The sequence below is a fragment of the Crocodylus porosus genome, unplaced genomic scaffold (assembly GCF_001723895.1).
Source record: "Crocodylus porosus isolate Cpor-Errol unplaced genomic scaffold, CroPor_comp1, whole genome shotgun sequence".
Lineage (NCBI taxonomy): Eukaryota > Metazoa > Chordata > Crocodylia > Crocodylidae > Crocodylus > Crocodylus porosus.
Genome location: NW_017728943.1, coordinates 129,169,384 through 129,194,050, shown reverse-complemented (window position 1 = coordinate 129,194,050; position 24,667 = coordinate 129,169,384). Strand labels below are relative to the sequence as shown.

Genomic DNA, 24,667 nt, shown 5'->3' with positions numbered 1-24,667 from the left:
GAGGGCCAACATTTTCCCAACTCCTGTTGCAAATGAGTATGAATTGGGTGCCTGATTCCTGTTCGGTCCTTTTGACAAATAACTTTATTCAGAGTGCTCAGTCTCTGATCACCTTCCCAAGTGGAAGACTAACCGCACTAAGGGGTTAATGTTAATGTTCTGCTCCTACCTACATTACGTTTTCATACTTGCGTTACGTTTTCAAGTTATTCCACCTTTGTCTTGAATTTTAGGGACTTGGAATTATAGCTATTTCATGAATCAGCTGAAGTATATTAGTAGAGACCAACCTTTCTGTGGCCTCTAGGGAAGGTGTCTAGTTTCTCTGAACACTGGGCCACTTACCAAGGCCAAACTCTTTAGGTAAAGAGAAGCGTCTCTCTGTTTGCTACCAGGCACTCAGCTCCTTCACTGCATCTATAAATAAATAATAAGAATTTGGAATTGTCTTATATTGTAGAGTACTTGATTCTGGGGATATTACTGGAAATGAACAAAATTTGGTACTAAACTGCTCATTTTGCTACATTTGTTTTTTATAGGTTTTCATGCTAGACACCCAATGCTCACCAAAGACGCCCAATAATAAGGAGGGATTTGAACATGCTCAGTCCTGCGTGCTTATTATTGAACTGCCTCCTGACAAGAAACCAAATGGTCATACACAGAAAAGGTAGGACGTCATTCCAGAAGGCGCTTATAGTCATAGAGACCTCAAGGGTCATGTACTCTAGACACTTGCACAGATACCAAGATTTACTATTCTTAAACCAACCCAGACTGAATCCTCCTCTTGAAAGCCTCAGTGAAAGAGCTTCCAGAACTTCTTTAAGCAGCTTGTCGCATAGTTCTACTGCTCTTACAGCATGTGCCTAAATACCACTGGCAGTGGTAACGGTGTGAAAACTGAAAGGCCAGTCAGTTTCTTCATTAGGTTCACCAGAAATAGTCATCAAATGGAATTTAGAAAAGAGCAATTAAAAGTTATCACAATCCTTGAGGGAACAGTTTGGGAGAAAATGCTGACTATTAGATGGTGCAGTTTGCTTGCTGATCAACTGGCACTAACATTAGTCCCACTCATGTATGGACTTCAGACACAAGTGAGCATTATAAAAGTAAATATGTGCAACATAGTGAATGGTTGGATACAGTTGTAGGAAATTATATGCAAGGTGTGCTTGAAGAAATATGCAAGAGAATTCAGCTAAAGAAAATATGGATCAAATTAAGAAAAAATGAAGTTTTTAGACAAAATGCTGGAAAGTATATCTAATATTGAGATCTGTTGAATTGGGCAACACTCCCAAAGAAATCAGATTATGGGCTATCTGGTAAGTGAAAACTAGACTGGAAAAAGAGCTGATAAATTATGTGGAGTTTATGTACATGAATGAGCCGATAGAGCTGGCCTCAGTGCCGTGCAGTGCTATTTCCTTTCCATCCCTGGTATCTACAGATTTCTTTCAGTGCAGTGTTTCGATTTTTCATGAGCCAAATGTAGAAATTCTCACAAGAGTTTTCAGAAACTTGCAGAGTGCTAGGTACAGCTTGCAAATGAATAGCCCAGACTGTAGGAAATGAAAGTCAGTTTAACTTGAGCTGCACAAATATTTTGATAAGATTTCTAATTATTTTTATTGTTGCATTGAAATTGTGCATAGAGAAAAATCTAGTGTTACCTTGTTTCTGTAAAAAGCCTCTTAAATTCATAATGCTGTTGAATTATGAATGGGAAGTAATGTGAGAGAAAATAATGGGTCTAGTGGAACAACATTAACTAATCTCCTGGTGGAAAAAGTAGTATCCACAGCCAAAGAGTTAGTCTCAACAGCCTAATGTGAAGAATTCTTTCTGGTCACATTTCTTTTTCATGTGGAAAGCCCTCAGGTCATGTCATCACAGACCTTTCAGCATGTGATTGCATGACAGTTTGTTATTCTGGTCTTGTCGCAATATTTTTGTTGGCAAAGTTTAGCAGTACAGAAGTAACATCACTTTGAGTTGTATGAATATGGAGCAAAATGAGAGTGGTGAATTTATATAACTGGATACGTAATATCAGCAGTGATATTTTCAGGGAATGAAATGTGTGTGATGAAATATCCTGTAAGCAGGTTTTGTGCCCAATAAGATCCTTTTCACCCCTCCTCATTCAGAGCTAAAACCTTCTACACTGCAGAGGGCCACATCTTGATGACCATCCTTTGGTTGAGCAAGGAGGGCATGCAAGAAGCCACCTGGCCTTGCATGGCTATGCACTGTCTCCAGTACTAGCAGTCCTGATGCTCCCTACCCCCTTGGGAGTTTGGGCCCTGCTTTCTCCTGCTGCCCATCAAGAAACAAGACTCCAAAAAGGGGGTCAGGAATGTTTGCATTCATAGGACCCATCCCTCTTCATGCTGTAAAGTGGGACAGATTGTATAATGCCCCTTTAACAAATAGGTCCCAGTCTGGTCCATGGTACTTTATAATGGAACAAGAGACGTGTTCATATTTTAAGAAGGATCACTGCACTGTGTCTGACGGCAGACTCTTTGAATGCTCCTGCAGCATCCAAAGAACAACAGAAAGAGTTTGTCCTTGTTTTCCAGTTTAAGTGTGCTTCCACCATTCTGCCTACTTCCTACTTAAAGTAGGAATTTGAAAGTTAACCCTGATATTAATTTTCATATTATTCTTTTCTGCAGTAATGCACTTGCACTCCATCTTGCATGCTTAAGAGTGGTCTAATTTTGCTAAAATGTTGTTTTAACCTTAGTGGAGTTTCTCTTTTCCCCTTTTGATTTTTGTTTCCTTAATGCTGCATCATTTCACAGGAAGCTGGGGTAAGAGAGCTTTTCTCTTCCTACAATGTAATTTTGTAATTTGCAATTGCAAACAAGAGGCAATAGAAGGATCTTATCCTGAATCTTACCTGGTGTCATGTGCTCGCATCTGTGTGCCTGAGTCAGCACCTTCTTTTAGTGTTTAGTAAGGAAATAACACTCCAACCTGCAGTACCATAAATATATGATTCAATTGGTCTGTGCGCCTATTAAACTGCCAGTTTCCCTGATTTTGACACGTACTTCTTTCCTTGAAATCGGAGCATTCCATTAGGCACGTGCCTGGCTGAACAAGGGTCTCTGTATTGTATTTAAAGCAAATCACTTCCTAGAAAAAGAGCATCAAGATTTTATCATTATCATCCTCCTTATATGATATGAGACCTGTAAAGATTTTACCAAGTCACCAAGACCAACCAGTGAAGTCATGCTCAATGCACATGCACATGCACATCTGTTTACATGGAAAGCAGTAAAATTGTGTTGTCTAGCATGCATGCACACAGGAATTGCCTCTTGACATTTTCAACCTGAGTGACATGCATTTATATGGCAGAAGCATGCTGTCTAGGGATGGGCAAAATCTGGGGCATGGAAAAATGCCGGTTCAGTTTGAACAGCATCTTTCACAAATGTGTGTCAAATTCACTGACTTGTTTCACTTGAAAACAAGGAAATCCCCCCCCCGACTAAATACTTTCTTTTAACACTTTGTAAATAAAATGTTTCAAATTTTCAATTTGAAACTATTTGTATTTCAAAATTGACTTCAATTTTCAAACACATTTCAAATCATATAAATATCTTGAGAATTAAACAAAATGTTTAATCCCTGGATCAAACATGTCAAGTTGAATGGATTCAACTCAAAACTATTTTTTCCTCTGTATTGCAAGTATATTGGAAAATCAGTTATTCATTTGCTGACCAAAAAGTGGGCAGATCTACAGGTGCAATCCATGCAACACAATAAACTCTGGTGCATAATGTACCAGTTTATTGCTCCCAGGTGTACTGCATTTATACATGTGCTTGGGACTGCAGCATGTTGAACCAAGTTAGAGCAGCCCTAGCTGGCACAGGTTCATGGGGTCAGCCTGCCAACCCCGGGCTCCTCCAACCTGGCTCAACGTGCTCTGGAGGGGCTTGCTGGGGCACAAGGGTGCTACAGTGCAGGGTTAACTGGCAGGCAGTTCCCACACCTTAGCACCCTTGTGCCCCAGCCAGCTCCATCAGTGTCTACACATGTGTTACTGCACAGTAAAGAACGTTGCTGCCGTATTTATAAGTACTAACCTACAATGGAGTTAGTTTACTGTGGCCTAATGGGGCCGCACATGTAGAAACAGACTTTACTGCAGAGCTAATTAGGCAGTTCCACAGTGAATGTTTCATGTAGATATGCCCACTGTGACACACCCCTACTCTCAAGACCAGGGGCAGGCAATTATTTCGAGCAGAGGGCCTCTTACCTGGTTTTGGCAAGCTGTTGAGGGCTGCCTGGGTAGCCCCGCTCCTTGCCAGGTGCCCCACCCCAGTCACAATCTTGGAACCAATGTCCCAATGTCTTCGGACCAATGTCCCAGGGCCAGCACCAGTGGGGCCCAGAGCAGGGCACAGGCTGGCAGGGGTCTGTGGAGCCAGGCTAGGCTGCATCAGCAGGGAGAGGGGGAGCTGGCTCGGCTCCGTAAAGCCCCTGCCGGCTAAGACCGTGTACCCCTGCCACCCTGCTGGCACTGGCCCTGGGACACCGGTGCAGACCCTGTGCACCCACGCCTGCTCACTCCCAGTGCCCCCCAGCCCCGCAGTACAAGCAGAGAGCAGCACATAGCCTCAACCCTCTGTTTGCCGGAGCGTGGGGAAAAGCAGCCTCTTGCCTGTCCTGTGGCTGGTGCTCCTTGCTGCAGCCACTCACAGCCCATGCAGGGCTGTCCTGAGCAGGCACAGACAGCCCCGTTCAGGCTGCAAGCAGCTGCAGCGCAGGGTGCTAGTTACAGGGTAGGCAAGGGGCCGTTTTTCCCCGCGCTCAGCACCAGCTTGTAACCCGCTCCTGCTGCCAGCCTGGGTCCTGCACCGGCTCTGGGCTTGCCCATCAGGGCTGCGCCATGGCGGCAGCACCTGCGGCCCCCTTGCTTGCCACGCCGGGCAGTGTTTGCTGTTGCTGCTGCCTGCCCAGAGCTCGCGTGCTGGGCAGCACGGGGCGGTGGTGGTAGCCTACCACAGCACGAGCTCCAGGTGGGCAGCAGCAGCAAACACTGGTGGGCGAGTTACAAGCTGGTGCTGGGTGGGGAAAAGCGACCCCTCCCCCACCCCTTGGCCAGCACCCTATGCTGCAGCCACTCACAACCTGTATGGGGCTTCTGTGCCTGCTCAGGACAGCCCTGCGTGGGCTGCAAGCAGCTGCAGCAAGGAACGCTGGCTACAGGGCGGGTGAAATGATGCTTTTCCCCCTTTCCCCTTCCTCCCCACCCCCACCTTACCTGAGCTTCCCACGCAGGGCATCCATGTGGTCCCAGGCCAGAAGCTGCAGCTGGGGGGGTGGGGCAGGCAGACCCTGCTGTTGTGGAAGCCTGCCAGGCTTCCTGTGGGTCCTACTGCCCCTGGTTCCTGTCACTTTTGAAAGGAACCAAGGACAGATAAGTTTGAATTTTCAAAATTTTTTTAGGGGCCCCAAAGGGCCGGATAGAATGGCCTTGCAGGCTGGATTTTGCCCACCCCTGCTCAAAACCAACACTGCTGTTCATGTATGTTTGCCACAACTTGAGTTCTAGTTCTAATGATACAGTAATTATAAAGACCGAAGAGAGTATGAAAGCTATCTTAAACTGAGACGCCGGTATTATGTATGGATTAAAAATTGTGCCTTCAGCCGTATTCTAGCCTTTCTTCCCTAGTCATTGCAGTAGGATTCTAAATGTTACTCACTGGTGAACCTCTCAAAATTTGAAAGGCTCTTTGGCAATCCTGGCCTTCTGATGCAGACCTTGAATTCAGGGAAGTATTATAAGGTGTTCCTAATCTTACTGAGGGGAGCAGGGATATGAGAATAATAATGACTGAGTGATGATTTTCCATATCATATTCACAGTGTTCAGGTGGAGGCTTCTATTTAATGCACTCAGCCTGGAATCAGTCAGATAGACTCTTACAAGCAGAGTGATATAATTTAAAATGAAATAGAGTCGTAGCACAATCTTTGTTATATGCTTTATGTCTGTGTTTTAGAGGCATTTAGTTGTATCTGAGAGGCATTAGTAAGGTTACTGGCTTAACCAGAAGTGGAAATGGCAGTTGACCTTTCGGTAGTGTATTGTCCAAACCAGTGGTTTTCAACCTGCAGTCCAGGACCCCTGGGGATTCACAGACTATGTCTAAGGGGTCCGTGAAAGGTAACTATGATCAATGAAAAGTGTGTGAATACTCATACTTACAATTCAAAGGGGGCGCGCACCTCCATTTGAAATTTCCAGAGGGGTCTGCACCTCCACTGGAAATTCTTTAGGGGCCTGTGACCAAAAAAAGGTTGAAAACCACTGGTCCAGCCTTGTCAGAGCAAAGCACAACTTTTTCTAGGGTTTACATAGAGTTGTTGTAAGGGTTTTCCCACTAGAGGGTGTCAGAGCACAGCAAAACATGAAGCAAGCAGGCAAGACAGTGAGCCAAGGGCTTAAACCAAAAAAAAAATCTCTAGGAGTTGACATAAATTCTTCCAGTTACTGGACTCTACAGTGTGTAGAATAAATTCAGTTGTCATGGTACTGAAAAAAGAGAATATTTAATCACACAGTCAGTATGTCAAGTATCTTCAAAGGCAACAGAAATAGCAAAATTGCAGTATACTATTGGACTAACCATTGCAATCGCAATATGAGCACTCTGCTTTTACCAGTTTTGTCTTGGCTCTTCGTTGCGGTGTCTCAGAATTATATTCACCCTCTCTTATTTAGATGTTCACAATGTCTGCCATCCTTGAAGGGAGTTTTCATGAGGATATCTCTGGTTTAGGGTCCAACCCAGAAAATTTAAGGTGCTAAACCCACCCTTTTGTAATAAATGAGACTTAAGGTGTGAGTCTAGATTACAGAAGCAAATAAGGAAAGGCAAAATTGGGCCCTTTTTATCTTTTATATGTCAGTCTAAAATAAAGTGTAGGATGACAATGGATGATTTATCAGCTGTTCATTTGTCTACCTTCTTTTTCTTCATTTGTGGCATTTAGCATTCCTTTCAGGACCATAGTGGTGAGTCTGTTGTCCCATCAAGTACTCCTCCAAAATTTGTATGATATCTTGTTGGAAGAATTTGTGAAGGGGCCCTCTCACATGGAGGAGAAGACCATACAAGTACCAGAAAACAAACTGGCTGGCTTTCTTAGGTACATTTCTATGCAGAATTTGGCTGCCATCTTTGACTTACTGTTGGATTCCTATCGAACAGCCAGAGAGTTTGACACCAGGCCTGGTTTGAAGTGCTTGCTGAAAAAAGTATCTGGAATAAGTGGGGCAGCCAACTTGTACCGCCAGTCAGCAATGAGTTTCAACATTTATTTCCATGCTTTGGTGTGTGCTATTCTGACAAACCAAGAGAACATCACCGCAGATCAAGTGAAGAAGATCCTTTTTGAGGATGACGAAAGAAGCACGGATTCCTCCCAGCAGTGCTCATCAGAGGATGAAGACATTTTTGAAGAAACTGCCCAAGTCAGCCCGCCACGGGGGAAAGAGAAAAGGCAGTGGAGAGCTCGAATTCCATCTTTGAGTGTTCAGCCAGTCAGCAATGCAGACTGGGGTTGGCTAATCAAAAGGCTTCACAAACTATGCATGGAATTGTGCAACAACTATATCCAAATGCACCTGGACTTGGAGAATACTGTGGAGGAGCCTCCACTTTTCAAAGGTGACCCTTTTTTCATCCTACCATCCTTTCAATCAGAAACCTCCACCCCATCAACTGGAGGGCTGTCTGGGAGGGACACGCCCTCAGAAGATGACAGAAGTCAAATTAGAGACCATCTGGCAGACAGTCTGACTCCCAAGGGAGGGAGTGGAGAAATGCTGCTACTACCATCCCCCTTGAGCCCTAAGATGGAAAAAAAGGATCAAGCCAGGAAAAAAGAATGGTGGGAGAATGCTGGCAACAAAATCTATACCATCGCTGCTGACAAGACTATCTCCAAACTCATGACAGAGTATAAGAAAAGAAAGCAGCAACATAACCTGACCAGTTTTGTCAAAGATGTCAAAGTGGAAAAGAAAGGGGAGCTGCTGGGCTCAAGAGGGCAAGATTCACCTCTTCCCCAGCGACCACAGCATCTCGTAGACCAGGGCCAAATGAGGCATTCCTTCAGCGCTGGCCCAGAGATCCTGAGGCAGGAGAAGAGACCACGTTCGGGGTCTACTGTCAGCTCCCTGAATATATCTGTTCGAGATGCTGAGGCACAAATACAGGTAAGAACGTTCACAGAATATGGTAGGGTAATGCTAAAAGGGGTAGAGAAGATGGAAAGAAACTCATGAATCAGACTTAACACATTATTTAGAAAAGTTGCCCATGATCCATACTGAATATCCCCAGTGCCTGCCATTGACCTGGGCCCAAGTCCTGGTGAAATCAGAGGGAGACTACTCTGTGAAAGAACAGTTAGACTTCCCTTATATTAATGTCATCAGTTCTGGGTAAAAGTTTCAAAAAATACTTAAGTGGAGCCAACAGCCCATTTTCAGAAGTGATATTAAATCCCATCCACCTTCAAAGCTGCAATGCTTAAGTCTATTAAAAAAACAGGACGTGGGCTTCTGAGTTGCATGGGTGCTTTTGAACACTCTAATTACTTCATATGATGTCTTGTGCTAATAGAACTGCTTTTATTCCCAGTTTCAGAGTAAAAATCCTGAACTGCAGCTGGAGAGTTGCTGTTCGCATCTCTGGGAGAAGAAGGGATGCTCTGTAACAGGAGCAGGCAAAATAAGGCCCGTGAGCCAAATGTGGCCTGCCAGACCATTCTCTCCAGCCTGTAGGGCTCCACTAAAATTTAGAAAATGATTACCTACTGCTGGCTGCTGTCGAAACTGACAAGACCCCAGTGGCAGCTGGATCCAGTAGCGGCAGCTGCAAGGCCCACTCAACCCCTCCAGCCCCCAAACCCCTCCAACCCCTAGCAGAGGCTTCTGGCCTGGTGACCATGGGGCTGTTCCCTCGCCCCTCCCTCTGTCCAAGAGAGTTTTGGATAAAAAGGGCGGGGAAAGGGGGAGGGGGAAGGATCGCCAACAATTGCCCCACTCCACAGGGGCCGGGCTGAGCTGAACTGGTTCCATGCTATGTCATGCAGTCCTGGCTGTGCAGCTGGGAACCGCATCCTGCCGGAGCCAGCTCACCCTGGCCAGCACCATGCAGTTCACCACTGCGTGGCCAGGACCACACAGCATGACATGGAGCCAGCCTGGCCAGGAGGGAGGTGGGGCAGGAAGCAGCAGTGGGCAGACAGGCAGGGGGAGCAGTGGTGGCTAGGAAGCGGCAGTAGCAGTGACAGGCAGGCACATGGGAGGGAAAGTAGAGAAGCAGCAGGGGAAGGGTGGCAGGGAAAGTGGCAATGGTGGGCAGGGGGGGTGGGGGCAGGAGCACAGGGACTGCGCTGGTGCTGGTGGGGACCCAGAGCGGGGCAGCAGGAGTGCAGAGCCTGAGAGTGGGATATGCCTCACTGCATCGTGTGAGGCTCACATGCAGTTTTCCTGAGCCACGTGCAATGGAGATGGCAGCCTGGCCCCACTCACTGTTACATGCAGATCATGGGGATCAGCGGGGAGCTCTGTGCTATGGAGCTGGGCTGACTCCGTCCCTCTCCCTGTCACCCCAGCCGAGCCCCATAACCTGCACCACTGGCTTCATTGCACGGGGCTCGGAGCAGCTCAGCCCACGTGCTGCCCCCACAGACAGCTCCAGGGACTGGCACACTCCAGGGACCATCCTACCACTCCCCAACTCCCACACACATGCACCCCCACCATACTCCCAAACACACCCACACCCTCTCACAGCCACCCCACACATTTCCACCTACCCCCACCCTCCACCAAACACACCCTCCCACACACTCCCACCATACCCCCCACATACACCCCCTTATCCCCCCACACAATACACAAGAGTAAGGCTGTATTCTGAGCTATTGTGCAATTGCCTCTAGATACACTGCAAGTACATATAGATCAGGACAAAAATATTTTTTTAAAATAAAATTCAAATAAGGTCTAGTAGATGTTTGATTTTTTTATTATATGATTTGGGGGTTTTTTCCTTCCTATTTCAAGATGGCAGCACCCTCTCTCCCAACAGGAGTACTTCTGAGGCAAGGGGAAGGACTTTCTGTCCCAAGGTGGTGGGTGACCAGGAGGCGGGGCACCTGTGAAGGGGTGGGACTACGTGGCCTAACCTCCTTTCCCAAGAGCAAAAGGTTAGGCTTCCTGGTGATGAAGTGGGTTATAATAACAGGCAATACATCTTAAAATCTGTAAAGTGTAGAGATGGGATTGAGATAAAAGCCTGACTGCTTTCTCTCTTACATCACTGATGTAACTCTGTTGACTTCAGTACAGTTCCCCCTAATTTGCACTGACTGATCACAGATTGAGGTTTATAGTGTGGTGTAGCCTCTCAGTGAAGATAATTTACCTTCTCATTTTTCCGTTTATTTCAGGCCTGGACTAACATGGTGCTGACTGTTCTCAACCAGATCCAGGCCCTGCCAGACCAAACATTCACAGCCCTCCAACCAGCAGTATTCCCTTGCATCAGTCAGCTGACATGCCACGTGACCGACATCCGTGTCCGTCAGGCTGTGAGAGAATGGCTGGGAAGAGTCGGTCGGGTCTATGATATCATTGTCTAAAAGATATACACGCTCCTTTAGCAAGGGAGAAGAAATCAAAAGGCACACAGAAAAAAAATGCAGTTACTGAAGGTTATATTTGAAATGTGTAACCAGTAAGGAGCTATACATTCACCTGCCTATCTTGATTAAATTCTGAAACAGTGAGCTCCTCAGCATATTCCCTGCCCATTTCAGATTATATGTCTCGCACCAGCAAAGGAAATGATGTCAAGGGGTTAATCTGACAACTGCTAGTAAATCAGGCTGGTACATAAAGGCTCAGTAAATTTCACAGTGGGCATTTTCAGTCTTGAAACTGCAGATTATATGTGAATCTGCTCTGCAGTGCAGAGAGTCCAAATCATTTTGAATAAGGTTAGGATGAAAGTGATTATGTTCATAACAAAAATTCTCATGGAAGATGATTATAAATCCCAAGATGCAGGCACAAAATTGTCAGTATGGCATTAACTGATCTCCATTTCTGAACATGTGATAGTGAGGGCTCCTCTGATTACAAGTCTTGAAACTGCACGTACAGTTATCTGTGGTCACAACTGTCACTTAAGCACAGTCAGTCCTGTGACTGTGCTTGAAAAAACAGTTATGCAGACAGCTGTGTTGCCTAAGTCACAGATGCAGATCATAGAAGAACAGAAAGGAAAACATTGAGGAATGAAGTTAGACATCTTTGGCTATTTGCTTAGGGAAATCTTTTGGGGCTTTTTTCCCCCTTATGAAGCTAACACACACTGGGGTAGAAAAATCTAACTAAAGATTATTACATATAAAAACATGTTTGATCCTACTGCTAAGTAAAACCTAAAAAGCTGTAGAATCCACTAAGGTCTGCAATCTGGAGTGTAGCATAGCTGCTTTGCTCAACAACATCAGAAAATCTTAGCTATGGAATGGATAAACACAAATCCCAACTCAGGAGGTCTGCCCCTATATTATAGAAGCCTTCAAAGGCCTAAACTTGATATCATGGAACCTATGCTGCCTGCTTTTTGTTGCCAGCACATACAGCATGGTTTCAAAGGCAGCATTGTGGTCCTAATCCCTAGCTGACATATCAACAGCTTATATACACAACAGAATCCTCTCCTCTCTACCACACAATGGATTGCTCTTGCATTCCTTCCATGTCCATCTGCTAAGGGAAATAAGTTGTTCTTCCTGTGAAGCTACTGGGAAATATACACCCGTGAGCCACAGTGCAGACTGAAAGAAGGGTTGTGACAGCACCAGGTACTTAACCAAGTATACTCTACACATCAAAGAGCCCTCCAAATTGCATTAGTGTTTATGTTTGTACTTAAGAAAGGCATGGGGATATAACTATTATGGCTGCTGACAGACATGAAGTGGCAGGGGGGAGCGCTTTACCGGAAGAGGCAGCGCATTAGTTCGACCTATACCTGCAGCATCAGTATAGATTGATAACTTCAGTGGGGTTTTGGGGCACTTTTATGTAATGTCTAATTCAATTAGCTTCTAGATAAAAGCATCAAAAAAGCCCCACTAAAGTGCCCAATCTATACAGACAGTGGGTGAGCCAGGTCCGACTAACGCACTGCCTCTTCTGAGCAGGTGCTGGGCTCAGCGCGGGGGTGCACCAAGCTCAAAGTAAAGCATTTGTTTGTGTTTTTTCTACATCTGTAAGCAGCTTATATGACTGCTGGAGCCCTGGGGACTGCCAGTATTCACTACTGAATTTATCCCATTACCAGTTCTCCATGATCAGTAGAATCAAAGTGGATAAGATGTGGCAGTGGTACTCCTCAGTTGGCCAGTGATCGCTTGTCTTGGACAGAGTCCACTTTTAGTTTTCTCAGCCCCTGCCTCTTTGTGCAATGTCTACAAATGACATGTGTGTGGATGTTAGTGTAACACAAAAAGAAAATCTTCCTTATAAAAAGTGAAACTTGGCCAATAACCAGACTCCAATTCTACAAGGAACAACATGAGGGCAAAACACCATTTCAGTTTAAGAGATTTCAGGCAGCTGCAGAGTCCTTTGCAGGACTAGGACCTAAGCTTCTGATAGTCAAGTATTTTGGATTACTCCAGGAAGTCCTGGGGAGGAGGGAAGGGCTGCAGATTAAAACAGCCTATGTCCTCCCTGTAGTTTTGAACGTACAGCTGATGCATGTGCATAATAGTGCATAGAGAAATGTCCTTTGGATACATGAAATGCACTGCATCCCTCCTGACAGGGGGCATCATTTTGTTGCTTAGGATCATACTTATGGTTGACCTTCTGGTGTACTTAATCTTTTAACAACTGTACACAGAAATTAAATGTACATTTCTATCTTAAGCCCCAAGTTTTCCCAAGAGTTTGCACCCTTTTCCATCAGGTACAACTTTGGCTCTCCTTGAATTGTGTAAAAGTACATGTTGTCCCCTTTCTAAAAGCATATCTGTCCTCTCCAAGCAAGTTAACTGGATCTAGCCAATGTACATTCTAAGCCCTACATCTGAAAATTTACCTGAGACTATAATTGGTCAAGTATGGTTTGTGATATCCACCTTTGTATCCAGTCTAGCTCGTTTGTTTGTTTGTTTGTTTTCCCTTAAACTACATCTTTGGAAATTAAAGCCAAAAGTGTTTGGAAGAATGTCAGCATTCAGCTTCAAATCAACAGAAGAACTTGGAGTCACTTCCAAGACTAGCTTTTAGTTCAGTAGAGAATCCTTCTTGAGACTCTCACTTGCAAAACATTCTCCACAATCATTTATCGGTCAGAACTGTCTGCAGTACATGGGGGCAGCATTAGCATTCATCCGGATGAAGTCTGACTGCCAGATTCTTTCCTGTGAACTGGCTCCTTTTCACTTTTCAGACTTGTTATATGGCCAGAGCTGAGCATTCTGTGATACAGTGAAAAGACCTCAGCTGGCATTAAACCAGCAATGCTGACATTTTACCCCAAACGTTATTCCTTCTGTGGGACTAAGGCACTTGGCTGTCCGTTGGTTTGTGTTCCCTAGAATCCTTTAGTTACACTCGCCAGATAGATGCAAAAACCAGGGAGCTGTAACCAGCCACCCTATCATCCCCCAGAGCTGTTTTGTATCTGATAATTGTTGAGCTGTTAACCACAACAAATCTATAAAATCTGAACAAAAATCTTGAAAGTTTCCCTAAACCTGAATCGCTACACTTCAGTAACTTCAAATGCTTCATTTCTTTTTCAACTTGATAGCTATTTTTTTTTTTTACAAGAAATTCAGTTAATTACTGAAATTATAAAAAGCATTTTGACCTAACAAATAAATCAGTGGTTTCACAGGGGGTTTTTTCCTCCTGAAACCATTGATGTATCATTGATACCTTCTCCTGCCAACAGGACACATTGGTGTTTGTTTTTATTTAAAGCTTCTTTAAAAAAAAAAAAAAAAATAGTCCTAGCCAGTTCTAATTTTCTACTTGGTACATACAGCCTTTGGGTAGCTTGGCCTTTGTTGTAGCATTATCTTCAGTGTGGTTCACTCATATTTAAGTAACTGTATAAGGCTATTTATTGAGCATTGTTATCACTGCCTTTACTTCTGAATATAGTAAGAGTAGTCTGTAGCCCACTTTTGTTATGTGCGGACTACCACAGTCTCTTCCTCTTTTCTTACAAAATGTACATTAGCCAGATTTCAGTCTCTGTGACAGTGTGTTGAATTGGGAGTTACTGAACTAGTTTAAAACCGAAGTAAGTTTCAGGGGTGCTATTGGTACAAAACTGGATGCAGAATCAGATCCGGTATGCTGGGAAATATTACATTGATAAATTCTGAGAGAGCGTAATGTGTAAGGTTTGTAGCTGACACTGGCCACATGTGACCCAACTTCCTCATCCACCCTCACTCGCAGCTACATGTTGCAAATGGTACTTCTGCACCTTTTAGTAGCAATTTCCCAGGTCATGGATAACCAACCATGTATTTTAAGCTGCTTTTTTGTTTAAGTGACCACATTAAGTGCCCACTATTACCATCAGTGCCTCTATTCCACAGCTCCCCTTGGGAGATAGTCATAGGAAATAAGCAAAGTTGTGTTAAGAGTATTACTGGTATATTTTAAATTAATAAATCAGGAAATGGTCATCATGCAAAGAATTGTTAAATAGAAAAAGCACTTAGTAGTCCATGAGGATATTTAATGACAGGACATTAACAGGACACTAGGCTGCCAGAATGCTCTGCCTTTTTTGTTGGGTTCTTTTTGCTTTGTAAAATTTATAAAATAACAAGGAAGAAGAAAAGAAAACTTCTGATAATTTAAGTCTATTAACTGTGTAGAAAAAAAATTTGAGAAAAAAATACAAATGCAGCAGGCCCACTACTGCTGATCTGGTAACATAAGGCATGCTTTTAGTGAGCAGAAACAGCCTCTTGACAGTAGCTTCTGCAAAGACTACCTCCCCTGCCAGTGATGAGCTCTCCCTCAGGTTTGTTCCAAGTTCACTGCCATGGGGGCATGTTGGGGCCTATCTGATTGCACTATAGCTGTTTTCTGCTTTTTGTGTCCTGAAAAGGAAGAGATACTGAGAGCAGTATTTGAAGTGAAGTGATTTACAGTAGAAAGTGAATAAGCCATTGCACAGCCTAAGATGGTGACTATGGCTTTAGAGGCATCTTTCACACCATCCCTACCACTATCCCTTCCCCAAAGCCAGGCAGAAGTTAACTGAGATTTAGGCCTTGTGTTCCTTTCTTCCCTAATTCCAGGTCTCCGAGATATCATAGTTTGAGGAGTTTGCCTTTTCTCAGTGCAGGGAGTGTCTGTGATGATTATTTATTTGTACTACATAACACCCCCCCTGGTCCTGGATCAGGACTTCATCCATGTTAAGTACATTGTCCCAATAAAAAGTCCTCTAATTACCAAAGTTAAATGCAAAGAATATTCATTTTAAAATAATATTACAGCTGATTTTTTTTTTGTTTTACTTTGGGTTGTTGCAGATGCATCACATTATAATAAATCGAAGGATTTGAGAAACAGTTCAAGGTTATTGTGCATCTTTTGCCAGATCTTTCTGTTAGAGCAGTTTCATTATTTCCCCTCTTGTCTTCTGTGGCTGTTTCACAAAGCAGCAGGGGAGGTAGCAAAGCATTTTTTAAATATGAAAATGTGACTGTAAATCTTCAAAAACTAGCCACTGGGATGCAGGGCCAGTGGAGTACTAGAAACTCCTCTTGGTTAATTTGACTAGGTTTCAGTTGAGGAAAGTTACAGAAAAGTCATGTGGAAAATGCCTTAAGGTCCTTCAGTATTAATCCAGTTAGAATGCTAAAGCAAGATGCTGGTGGGTGTGGTACCACCTCCTTTGATAGAGCAGATTACTGGATTTCCAAACAATAAATATTCCTTCACACGCACAAGAGAGCACTCCCTAACAAATCATTAAAGCCCTTGTTGCAAGCTCTGGTAGCATAACACGAGATCAAGGCAACATATTGCAGTTTCAGCATTAATTGGAGAAATCATTAGAGCCTTGAAAAATCAGTCTGGCTTACAATGCATTACCAAGAGCCTGAGTTTGCTTACAGGTCCTCATTGCTCTGGGTTAAGAACTGGATTCTTCATCTCACTTGCTTCTATGTTCCTTATTTCCATTGTTTTGTGTGTGTGTGTGTGTGTCGGATTTGGGGAAGTTTGGGTTTTTTGTTTTGTTTTGTTTTGTTTTTCTTAACTGAAGACAGTGAATGTACAAGTTCTGTCAACTTCTGAACTCTCTGTAAATAACTCCTTTGCCGTATATTATGAGATTTTTTTTCCCCCTTCTTTCTGTCAGTGAAGAAACTGATCCTTTACTCTGATAGGATGACATGAATCTGTTTTGTTCTTTTTCCTGTTTTGAAAACTCTTTTGAATTTTGCATATGTAGTATTTATTGGGCTCTCCTGTCAAGGTGGACCTTAAGGGAATATTTTAAGTGTTGCATGGCAGTCCTGGATATTGTTTGTAGAACTCTATCTTGTCACTTTTGACATGTGCCTCTCTGTTTATTTAATAGGCAAGATCATAGGCTCCCCTCATTTTTTCTGGCCCTCCAGCTTGAGTGAAGCCAATTTCAGCTTGCAAATGCAGCCTTTTGTTTGATTTTTGCTTCGTTGCTTGGTTTGCATGTTACATTTTTCTAAACAAATAAAATAAAGCCATCTATTGTAAAAAGTGTACACACCATAACCTGATTGACAGAGCATCAACATTTATAATCTGAGCTACATCTAATGCTTATTTTATTATATGCTGTTTCTAAGACTAGAAAGACTTGCAAATTCTCTTTCTCACCCAGAAATTCCTATGATAAGGTATGGTTATTTATGCATTATTTGTGTAAATCCCTTCTAATAGCATATTCATTAACCAAAATGATTGCTAGGAATGAGATTTAATGCAATGTATTTCAGTGGCTCTTAATGATGGATAAATGGTCCCAAAAGCACCCAGCATGAATTACATGGATTGGGATGCTTAGGTGCTAATAAAATACAACTAATAATAATATTTATCACCTGCAAGCAAATTCACAAGTTTCCTACATGTAGATCTTTCCAGCTCTTCTACGTGCATCTTTTTTGCTTCACCTCTCTTTCAGGGTGGTTAACAAAGTAGTCAGACCTAATCTAATTAGGTTTTTTTCTGACACTGCTTTTACGAGATGATTGCTGCGGGCCAGGACTCAGTCACCTTCCACACATCAAGCAGTACTTTAGTCACCAAATTTCTGGTAGAAATAAGTGAAATGCTGGCAGAATAAGGCGCTACTCAGCCTGAGTAAGGGTATTGGACCCTGGCTCTTAATCGGCATGTTTCAGGATATGCCAAGAGAATGCCATTGTATGTAAGTATGCCTGTATAGCTGCATGTTATGTTTATGTGCAGATATACTTTGTTCAGTGTGTGTTTACACACTTCTATAGTGCCTCTCACTACAGTCCTGGGGCACTGTAGATACTTGCACACAGTGGTGGCCATATTAATACCCTATTTAGCCTAATTCATACTGCTATTAACATGTCAGTCTACCCAATGATGGTGTCTGCTGGGTGGGTATATTAGGACAGCGCTCCACGGAATTTCAGCATGTTACCCTTTGCCTGCATCCAGCAGCCTTAGAAAGGATTAAATGGTGCAAGTGTCCCAAGATCTGGCATATTGAGACTGTGGCTCTCAGTGGAATGATAATGGCACCTTTTAGAATGGATGCCATTGAGATTGTGAATCCACACGCACTTGCTATGCCAAAGTCTATTGTATACATTCTTAACAAGTGAACTGTTAAGGCAAGTTGTACATAAGCCCATGTGAAGCTTTCATTGCAAAGTCTCCAACCAGATACAAGTTATCTGTGTTTGTATTTTTGTTGCAAGCTGAAAAATCTCACTCTAGATTCATCCAAATATTCACTGATGTGCATGAAATTGGCTCAGTTTGTGATTTTTTTACATCAATGCCAAAGTTCCCAAGCAATGTTCAGTTTCATGTTTGACTTGAAATCTGGTGACATTCTTTGAGTTTTAATTTGTGCTTCTCAATCTATTTAAACCTAGATTTATAGCTAAACTCATGGGCTATAAAGTCTGCATGGATCCAGGCTGAACAAAAAGTAGATCTCTCTGTACAAGAGAGGTTTGTACCACTGCAACTTGTAGCATTTCCTCAGTAGCTTTCCCGTTTTGCACACCATGTACCCACAATGCAGTTCTGTACTTTTGGCAACACCCCAATAGCATCAGTATTTTTCCTGCATATCCACAAGCTAGTGAGATGTGAATGTTCCTTCCAAGAGAGAAACTTAGTGCTGTGAAGTTCCTGAGTGTTTTGTGTTCTTGAGGAATGTAAATGCATATACCCAAAATATATAGGCATCTCCGTGAGAGTTAGACCACTAAGCATCTTTGAATGACTTAAGTCCCACACCAGTGACATTTAGATGAGAAAAGGAACACATGCATGTGTTCTGAATATTTTTTCAGGTTCCCTGGAGCTTGGATTTCTTTGTAGTCATCAGAGACATCTGGATATGCAGAGGAGCAGACATGTATCTAGACAAGACCCTGCAAACTAAAGCCACTGGGTTTCACAGCACATGTTGCATAGACTTGACGTTTAGTGCATAGATTTGATGCTTGACCATGCAAGCCCAAGTCATCAATTCCCCAACCACATTTCCTGTGTGAAAGCTTTTGACAGCTTCAGTTAGTTTAATACTGAATGGCTCATGCTGGAAATATGGATGGACTGGAATTTTACTACAAAGCTATCCAATTCCTTCTCTCACTGCACATTTCTGCTTGTGAGACGCACAGACTCCATGCAGGTGGCCCTTTTCAACGTTCTACTGGCAAAATCTTTTGTGGGGAGTTCTATAAGATGGAGCTTTCAACCACAGGCCATAATTAGCCCAGGTACAACTTTTTGATAGTTTTAATTTAGGTAGAATGTCCTTTTCTAACCCACCTCAGATTTTAAAAGCATTAGTAATTACACTCATGTTTTTATAATACAATGCAAAAGGACCAAGATAGCATAGCGCAAAAGCACAATGTTTGATTTTGTATAATATAGACAATACCCTCTGCTGCTAGGGATCCATTTGCCCCCATACTTTTTGCTCTCACTAGTGCTCATATGAGGGCCCTCACCAAGGACACACCAGGGTGATTTGCAACCTATTGCATATGTGTAGGAAAAAGATCACTGCCTCCTTTCTGGGTCCACCACCTCAATCTAACTAATGCTGCGCCTTTGGATGCACACTCCACCAGGCCTCTTCCTCAACACAATCATATCCGAATGTACCTAACAGTTGGGGTAAGACATTTGGCCAGCAGTAGCTTATCTGACCATCAAAAAACAAAACCAAGTGGCATGGCAAAGGCTGCTTTTGCAAAATTTGCATTTATGATCATTTCTTCAGTGTTCAGAAATTAAGGTTGAAATTTTCAATGGGAAAAATCTGTTTCTTTGGAAATCAGTGGATGGACTGACTCACACTGGCATGAAATTGGTGTAAAGCACCTGGAGGATCATAGGTCTTACTCACCCTTCCTTTCAGACCAAAATTCACTATGTGGTATTCATACACTTTTTTGCATTGTAAAGAATTTATTCTCAGTAATTGTGTTTTGTTTTGTTGTTAAAGAAAAGTTGATTCTATTGGCATATGACACTTGTGACACCAAAGCCCACATCCTCAGAAGCATATAGCTACTTAACTCAGAAAGTCAAGCCTAGATTCTCAAATGAGCAAGTAAAACTAGCTATTTCAAGGCTCTGCCTTAGGCCACATGAGAGAGAAAGTTAGGCATAAAAATTTTATGCTTGACCAGAAGTAACCAAAACAACTGCCAGCTGGATTGGAAAAATGTGGGTTATGAGACAAACCCCCCAAGCCAGAATCAAAATAGCTCTTACCTCTTAGAGCCTAGCTCCATATAAGAGCATCCAGCTCTACGCCAACTTAGTAAGATGAGAAGAGCACTGTTGCTGCAGCAAGGTCACACATTGGTCAGTGAGATATACAGTGTGGGTTTGCTGCAGCAGACTGCAATATGGGACTTGGAGCCTGTGACAGGAGCCTCCAGCATCCTCATTCACTTTCCTCAGTTGTAACAGTTTGCGGTTTATGATGTAACAAACACTAATGTATCCCAATACCACTTCCTTCTTTCAGTGAATTGAAAATAAAGCCAAAGGGAGTGCATACTCCATTTGCCCTCTTACAATTATGCCAAAGAGCTAACTCTTTCCTGTTTGGAAATTAAATGAAAGTAGACTTAAACTACAGTATTCCCATGGTAATAACTGCCATAATAGACATCTTCAATTACAATTCTGTACCCAGGACCTCACCCCTATGGTTATGTATGCGGGAGGCATCCCCAATAATTTTCCAGAAATTTTAAATGGCCTTGTTAAAGGGAGTTAATACATTTGGTTTCCATTCCATACAGTTCATGTGTAGTCATCTAGTGCTCACCTAGGCATGATTCCTAAATCTTTTAGTCATCTTGGATCATTCTTCTTCCTTTGTGTCCTTATGCAGGCACAAGAAAACACTACCCCCAACCTGCTTTTCTTTTGTGCTGTTATGTTCAGTCATTGTGTCCATTGTCCAACAAGTCACCATAAGTCAGCTTGCAAAATGTATTTTGTGTATATTTTATTCAAATTGAATTCTTAAGGAAAAATATTTTAAAACAAATTATAACAAACTGTATTTATGTTGCTTGTGTTGTAGAATAAAGAGGCAAATGCACAAAAGGCTCTGGATTTTGTTTATGACAAGACACTAACAATGTAATCCTTTCATACTTACCAACTAATAGAATGAGCGGAGTAGGAGGGCTCCAAGATACCTGAGCTAGGTTGTAACTTTCATAGCCAGCGTAGATTTAGCACCTCCCAACTCCCATTGAAACAAATAGGAATTGAGACCAAAGGCACTCTTGGAAATACTACCCTCTATAATAGTGTATAGATGTTTAAAGTTATGTAGGTTTAGAGATGCACCTAACCTGCATAGACACTTCTGAAAAATCCTACTGATGTGTAAGCCTAGAAATACCCAAGTATCAGGCCTCCCCAGTGGAGACACTCAAGTACATTTGGGTTGACATTCACAGAAGCTAGCCAGAGAAGTAGAGGAGGCCTATGCCAGCCAACAGCGAGTGCAGAAGAGCCTGCCTCTGGGATTTCACCCCTCTCCTGGCATCTGGCACGTTTTACGCCATTCCCTGCAGCCCTGAGTTAGGAAAGGCATTTGTTAATGAGTAGTTTTACAGTCCAAGCCCTGGTCACTTGCCTAAGGCTAGTGATGCTCAACCTTTTGTCCCCTGTGGGCCAGGTAAGTGATACAGGGGTGATCCATGGGCCTCACACTGTCCAAATAAGGCCCCAAACTTCCAGATGCCGCCACAGCTCCAGTCTAGCATGCATACCCACACTCTCCAGCCTGCCAAGTCTCCATTGGTCTAGAAACTTGTTAGCTGGGGAACAGCAATTAACACTGCCTCCCGTCCCCTATCACCAAATTTTCAGATGCCTGGATCAGATGACATGGCTCCCCAAACCACATCTGGCCCAGAGGCCTGGGGCTGAGTCCTCATGCATAAGAGCCATGTCCTTTTTTAATTAAATTACCCTCTCCACACTGGTCAGATTCTTTTTGCCTGATAACCTAGCCCTCCTCAGTCCAAGTAGGTTTAGCCCCACATCCTGATACCCTTACCCACCAAGCTATACACTGGGCTAGGTTAAGGGCACCTTTTACTCCTGTCAAAGCTTGGTCACAGGCCAGCCAAGAGTAGAACAGCCATAGGGCACAGAAGGACAAGCAAGAGGAAACCTAACCTTAACTCCTGCTGCAACGACCAGTTCTTGGGAGGGAAGGAGCCCAGGGTTCTGGTACCAGTTCCCAAATCCCAATGCTGTTTATGCAGTCTATCCAGCACTTGTTTAATGTCCATGCAGTCCCCAGAGCAAGGCAACGACAACTGGAAGTGGCCAAAAAAGAATGGAGATTGTGTTCTGTATGTGAAGCAATGCAAGACCTGGCTTGTGTTGTCTGTGAGCATAACCAGACATTACATGGAGTAGGCTGTCATATACAAAAATGTATTAAAAGCAAGTTACAAAGGAATAAAGTGCAGTTATGAGTGTTCAATAACCTTACAGCACTTGGTGGGGAAAAAAAACCCATAAGATTTGAAATCCTAACACTAGGGTCCAATTCCATTTGTGGCAGTTGCATCCTGCAACACTAAAACTCTCATTTAGCTCCTATTGGACAGCTTTACATATCCTCCAACCTGTTTCTGGTACCATACAGCTTCTAGGGAAACACAAAAGGTGTGCAATATTTCCCTTTGAGTCGTGATTTCTGCCTACGAGGCCGGCCTGCCTTTTCACTTGTGCTGGTTTTATGCCAGCACTGATGTCCAGCTGCCTGTTTCCAGATTTAGACAAGGGTGCCAGAAGGATTAGGCCCAGTCTGTACCGTACTTTGTACACACAGAATGGAAGGTTCTTTGTACTTACACAGGGGACACTTGCACTTCTGCCATTTATTGGCTTAAATTCAAAACATTTGTCAAGAAAATAGCTGGGATAAATATTTAATAGTTTGGGGCTTTTGTAATCTCAGGCTTTCTGGTCTCCTTCAGCAGCCAGTGAGCTCAAACTGGGCAAAAGAAAAAAAATAGACATTTAATGCATTGCTTTGGCTTTTATTAATTGCTGAATAAAGTTTCCTGTTATCTCAAATGTCTACTTCTTTCATCAACTGCACATTATTTTATTTATAGCTGCCCAACATCAAGGTACTTAACCACTAGGACTCTGTATCAAATGCTACCAGTTTGGGCCAGTTGTGCAAATAGTTTTGTCAGGAGGAAGGTTGTCTTCCCCCCCCATAAATTCTTTAATATTAATAGTCATGTTAGTTTTTGGTGCTAGCATAAGGAGATGAAAAAAGACACAAGCTTAAAAACTGAGAGCATCTTCGTGTGCACAAGGGCTTACTTAAACACAACTGGACCCAATTTGTAAGCAAAATAGAAAACCATTTGCACCAGCAAATAGTTTTAAGCTCAAGATGCAGGAGTAAAGTCATGCTGCCAAAAAGACTCCCATCTTCTTTCATTCCTGTTTCATCATTTTTTCAAGGAACTCTCCAAAACCAGAACTCAGTCAAGGTAATATTTACAATACAAAAATATGAAGTAGGCCCAAACCTGATAAGAAGAGAACATGTATTCTTTCCAAGGTCCATCATTTGAGCTACCAGGGAAGTGCGTGTATATGTTTGTGTGGGCAGGGATTTGGGGGGCAGGGCGGTGGGAAGGTAGAAAACAGAGGTCTACTTGTTAAAGCAGAAGGCAGGCTGGCAGCCAATAGACACATTCAGAGAGGCATGAGCTTTCATACACTGTACCAAGCAAACTGCCTAGGCACAGGCTTCTCATTTGTAAGCTTTTCACAAAAATTTAATCATGAACCTATGCTGCCTTGGACCCCCAGAGTATTGCTGGTCCTACAGATTGCCCAGTTGTTTAAAATACAAAGCCCCAAACCTGTGGCATCTTCAAGACCAGGCTACTTCAACAGGGTCACGGGGTAGTAGAAAGCAAACAAGTTTCTTCTCCCCCTTCTGCGCACAAGCCCATGTGCACACACACACCTCTGCATAATCAATATCCTCCCTTAATTGTTCTCACTGTTAAGTAAGACCTTCCTGCTTCAGAAGTGTTCCTCTCTCCTGCCCAAGCTTCTGCAAATCTCCTCAGCTCTTTAGGCTTTCTATTTTTACGGTCCCTACTGAAACCTGATTTATTTGTTCCGTCTTTAGAGGAAAATAAAGTAACCCACAAAGCTCTGAACTCCAGTCCTGTTTTATCAAGGCCTTCAACATTCCATCATCCCAAGCTTTCCTCACTTGAATGGAAAGCATTGCCAGGCCTGCATCATGCCACTCCTTGCAATGTCTATCAAACATAAGGTTAGGTAACAGAGAAGATAACCAGCCCCACACTTGAAAGAAATTTCCATCCTGACAAGTCTTCAATGTCACCCAGAAATCAAGAGCTGTACCTACATAGAGTCCCTAAGCAGATACACTCACCTGATTGAACTTCAAAAGTAGCCTCAAAGGTTGGATTGGGTGAGTGCATCTGCATGTCTCCAAATTATACATTCCCTCATCCCCTAGTGGAACCCTCATACATTTCCCGCAGTATGCAAGAGTGAAGCTCATTTTATGCGCACTTTGTCTATCAGATGAGACAGCTCATTTACAGCCTCTTTTCACTTCTTATACAAGTTCACAGAGCTTTTACTTTATTCACAGAATTCATACAAATCAGTTCTCACAATCCTGAACATCCATGATATATAGACATGAACTTTCTGCACTTCAGTCAAGTTAGCCACACCATGCCTGAGCAGGGTTGTGAACTCCAT

At 43.1% G+C, this 24,667-nt stretch overlaps 1 protein-coding gene across 5 annotated transcripts in view; it reads left to right on the top strand.

Moving 5' to 3' along the window:
- Nucleotides 1-18,882, top strand: part of ARFGEF3 (ARFGEF family member 3) — a 153,692-nt gene extending 134,810 nt beyond the window's left edge. For 3 of the 5 annotated variants that reach the window (XM_019550178.1, XM_019550180.1, XM_019550177.1), the window contains 4 exons: nucleotides 543-673; nucleotides 2,820-2,828; nucleotides 7,048-8,275; nucleotides 10,522-18,882. In XM_019550178.1, the coding sequence (XP_019405723.1) occupies nucleotides 543-673; nucleotides 2,820-2,828; nucleotides 7,048-8,275; nucleotides 10,522-10,713 (1,560 nt within the window). In that variant the 3' untranslated portion in view covers nucleotides 10,714-18,882. The remainder of the gene's footprint in view (nucleotides 1-542; nucleotides 674-2,819; nucleotides 2,829-7,047; nucleotides 8,276-10,521) is intronic. The other 2 variants (XM_019550181.1, XM_019550179.1) reach the window with 1 other exon arrangement.
- Nucleotides 18,883-24,667: the final 5,785 nt, after the last annotated feature.